The 4,629-nt window shown below is 34.8% G+C and overlaps 1 protein-coding gene across 1 annotated transcript in view; it reads right to left on the bottom strand.

Moving 5' to 3' along the window:
• Window positions 1-3,926, bottom strand: part of LOC106688954 (zinc finger autosomal protein-like) — a 16,418-nt gene extending 12,492 nt beyond the window's left edge. Inside the window, exons 1-2 of the mRNA XM_067051797.1 lie at window positions 3,851-3,926; window positions 3,265-3,315 (exon numbers count right to left, since the gene is read on the bottom strand). Coding sequence (XP_066907898.1) covers window positions 3,265-3,315; window positions 3,851-3,926 — 127 coding nt within the window. The remainder of the gene's footprint in view (window positions 1-3,264; window positions 3,316-3,850) is intronic.
• Window positions 3,927-4,629: the final 703 nt, after the last annotated feature.

Below are 4,629 nucleotides of genomic sequence, written 5' to 3' on the forward strand. Positions count from 1 at the left end.
AGTTTTACAACACGAGTCAACTACAAGAATTTATTGGCTAAGTGAAGGGTGTTGTCGCTCATAATTAAAGAAGTGTACCATAGGAAATTTTTCACCATCACAACTCACCAAGGGATTTTGAACCAACATTGAAAAGTCATTTAACCATTAAGGAAATATAATTTAAAACAAATGTAATCCTAAACTCCATAAAATCATAGGTGTATACATCGGGACCTGCTCGTGTTATACTGCAGGTGTCCCGAGTATAATTTTATGTTTGAATTAAATGTGTGTGGAAAAGGGGGGCTGAAAATGTGGCGTGTCCTGGAGCCTGGCGTGATGGTAGGGGTAGGCCAGGTCCTAGCCTGCATGATGCTTAAGCTGGGGCGGCATTGCAGTCGCGGCGTCTTCGGGGTCTTCCGGTGTTCGCAGCAAGGGGGGGCATTAGGAAATGAGACCCCCGACCCCGACTTTATATAAATTCAAAAATTAACCGTGAAAATCGGATTACTAAATCCGACATACCGCCCACCTAAATTTGGCTCAGCCGAATTTACAAATAGAAAAAATTCAAAGAGACGGGGAAGGCGCAGTCTGCCATGAAAAAATAGGAAAAATAACCCCGCTCCAGATAAGAGGGCCCGTAGGCAACACAAAAGATAACATGCAAAACATGCAGAACAATGAAAATAAAACATTATGTGGTGATTTAAATTACATTTTTTAACTGATTTAAATTCACAATAAGGACATTGATGAGGCTTTTCATGAGTATGTCGGGACATTATGTGCTGTTTTAATGTACCTTTTTGAACTGATTTATATTCACAATTAGGGCACTGATGAGGCTTGCTACCAGTATGGCGGGCCATTATGTGGTGATTTAAAACATGAAGACGAATAACTGATTTATATTCACAATAGGGACATCGGTGAGGCTTCTCACCAATGTTATGGGCCATTACGTGTTGTTTTAAATCACCTTTTTGAATAGTTTTATATTCACAATAAGGATAATTATGAGGCATCTCACGAGTATGTCTGGCCATTATGTGTTGTTTTAAGTTTGTAAGATGATCAGCTTTATATTCACAATGAGGACATTGATGAGGCTCACCATTGTGATGAGCCATTACGTGTTGTAATAAATTACTAAGTTCAACTGTTCTATGTTCACAATGAGGGCACTGATGAGGCATTTCGACTGAATTACAAGGCATTATATGTTTTTCAAAACCAAATTGTATGTTTTTTCCTTGGTAGTTACAAGCTTTCTCCTGAGCATAATGATGTATAACAGGAATGTCAATCTGATATACCTGATTAAGTAAGGATTCAATATCTGTAAAACAATAAATATAATATTACATCTAGATGGTTGACCTTATGTTAAATTATGATGACCCAGGGATGCGGTAAGGAAAACAGAATTAAAAAATGGTATTAATAATATTGAATAATTGATACTATTTCTCTTCTTCAGACCTCAACCTGGGCTATATTAATAATTATTTTTATCTCAAGGATTTCATTTTTTTATTTCTAATCATTTTAGTTTTATGATAATGATTCATGAGGACATAGATGATGTTTTTTGCCTGAATTATATATCTTGTTTAACTACCAAATATAGCTGTTTTATATTGACAATATAAAAATTGATATAGGTTCAAACCTGCGTCATGAGCTCTAATATGTGTTTGTTAATTACAAAGTTTAGCCATTATATATTTTAACTATGGACATTGATAATGCTTTTCACCAGTATGATAGGCTATAATATGCTTTTAAATAATAATGAATATCCGTTATTTTATGAGTTTTTCATTACACTATATTAAATAATATATAATTCTTCCAATCATTTGAACCGAAATCATAAAATAACCTAGTCTTCCTAAATGGTCTATGAGCGTGCAAACAGTCTCGCACAAAAACAAAAAGTTGTTCAAAACTAAAATTTCATATTTAAGGCAGATATATGCCTAGGATGTGACAAAGTTTTAGATAAAATCGACCGACTAGAAGTCCCACTTTATAGAATCTATTTTGTCGAAAATGACCTCTATGAAGTTGGCCCCCATCCTTGAAATGTTTCAATTTTTTTTTTTAGTTCTAGTAGTATCTATAAGAGTTCTAGAGTTCTCGATTATTTATAGATATAGTTCTGATGTTTAAAACATCAATAATACCAGTCAAATTCACGCGCGTTAATTAAGTATTTTGTGCAACTTTAACAGCGTATATCTTTTTTTTGCCAGCAACATTAAGGATTTGTTTAATAAGGATAATTTTTAGAACTCTTGGGGGGGGGGGAGCAACAGATTTCCCAAAAACCAAAGAGAAAAAATTCCTAAATTAGCTCCCACATGAGATTAAAAGTTCTTAAGAAAAATAAAAGAAACAATTATGTAGTTTAAATAACAAATAAAAATTACGAAACACCAATAATGCCAGGCAAATGAAGGCGCGACAATTACGTATTTTGAGCAACTTTGAAGCCGTATATCTTTTATGCTGGCAAAATTTGGGATTTATTTAATAAGGATATTTTTAGGACTCTTGGGGGGGGGGGAGGAGGTCAACAGAACTCCCAAAAAAAAACGAAGAAAAAAATTCCAAAAACTTTTTAATCGCGTATTTTCAACCAGAAAAGTCGTAGAAATTAAAAATTCTTAGAGTTCTACTAGCTCCTATATGAGTTTAATTGTTCCTAATAAAAATAAAAGTAACATTTATGTAGTTTAAATAAAAAATAACAACTAAAAATACGCACGACTTTTGTGCAACATTTTACCCCGTATATCTTTTTTTCTGGCAGCAATGCGATATTGTTTGATAATGATAATTTCTAGAACTCGCGGGAGAGGGGAAACAGAATTCTTATCAGAACTCCCGAAAAAACAAAAAAAAGATTTAAATAGCAGGTCTTAAAAAGAAGAGGACTCGGACTGTCTCCTGGTTTTACTCCTCATGTTATAGGGAAAGGTTTTGAACCATTTATTCTTACGATACCTTAAGGATCCTGATAGGCTGATTTAACTGTCTCAATTCAGGGAACTGGCACATTTTTTGCACTTAAAGTCTCAAAAGTCTCAAGTGCAGAAACATAGTGAAAATGACTAATAGCTTTATTTTGAAGTCTAGAGTCGAACATGTCCCAATCAAATTAAAGGTGAAAAAGGAGAACGATCACACGAAAAATAATAAATAACACAAAATCAAAAATATTATTCTTTAGGCAACTACATCAAGCATTATAATAACTAGAATAATTCTCACCATCATCTAGAACAGGTATCTCTTCTTCCTGTTGACCATGAACATTGCCACCTGCCGACATGTAAAAATACTTTAAACAAGAGAATTCAAACAAAATCATAATTTAAATCAAAATCTATAGTCTTCAATGTGGAAGGACACAACCTTTTAATCGTTATAAATACAGGGCCTCTTAGGCCAGAGGCAGCACTAAGGTGCAGCAAAGCCAGTCATATTTTACCGTCTCTAACCCAAAACATTGGCTTTAATAAATAGTTCAGATTATTCTTTATTTGTAACTTTCGATATTCCATCCCTATAACTTAGCGGAATGAGAGAACTGGCAATACTGGATGATCAAGGTTCCTATATATTGACGATTCAAAAGGATGAACTAGTCCGGCCGTCGCCATGTTGGGACTAAGTGCAGAAATATAGTGAAACTGACTACCAGCCTTATTTTGAAGTCTAGTGTCGTACATGTTGCATTCAAATCAGAGGTGAAAGTGAAGAACAATCACACAGAAAATAATAAATAACACAAAATCTAAAATATTATTCATTAGGTAACTACTGCAAGCATTATAATAACATGAATAATTCTCACCATCATCTGGAACTGGTAGCTCTTCTTCCTGTTGACCATGAACATAGCCACCTGCCGACAAGTAAAAATACGTCATAGCTTAAATGATTTGTTGCATTTAATTTCCGCAATCTACAGAGAGAACTGTCCTTGATTTTGATTCAGTTTCGCTTATACACTTATTCGATTCTGGAATTTGAGCTTAACACTTAACCTATGGAGTCATATCAAGTGCTCCAAAACTCCTCCGGAAGTCCACTAACTAACTAAACAGTGGTGGCCAATATATTCGGATCGCTGGGTTTGCTAGATTCCAAAATCTTCCCAGCAAAGGCACTTATTCAGAAAGTTTGAAAGACTCCGCTAGACAGGGACGAAGAGTTGCCAAACGATTCGAGCGGAGCATGGAGGGCACTGACACAGGATTAGACGAGTTTGTCTTCGATATCCATCCCTTGATACACCTCGCACGAGGAAGCGAAACTTAAACAAGTTGGATCTACGAAGCTTCCTCCCTTTTTTCTGTCAAAACCCCTTTATTTAAATTATTACAAATATAAACATATATACATTATGTACAATTTTTAAATTTTGTCCTTTCACTGGAGTAGTGCTCCATTCTAAGGAATGGCTGAATAAAAGAAAAAGAAATTGGGAATAACATGAATTTAAAAATATGTGAGGTGCTGTGGCGCACTTCAATATTTGTCTTTTTCACTTAAACACAAAAAACTAAAACCTGTGGTTCTGTCACTTTTTGGGTTAATTGCTGGGTTGTGGTGTTCGTTGGTGTAGTTCAT

The sequence above is a fragment of the Halyomorpha halys genome, unplaced genomic scaffold, assembly GCF_000696795.3.
Source record: "Halyomorpha halys isolate HHAL.00 unplaced genomic scaffold, Hhal_1.1 Scaffold1241.1, whole genome shotgun sequence".
Taxonomy (NCBI): domain Eukaryota; kingdom Metazoa; phylum Arthropoda; class Insecta; order Hemiptera; family Pentatomidae; genus Halyomorpha; species Halyomorpha halys.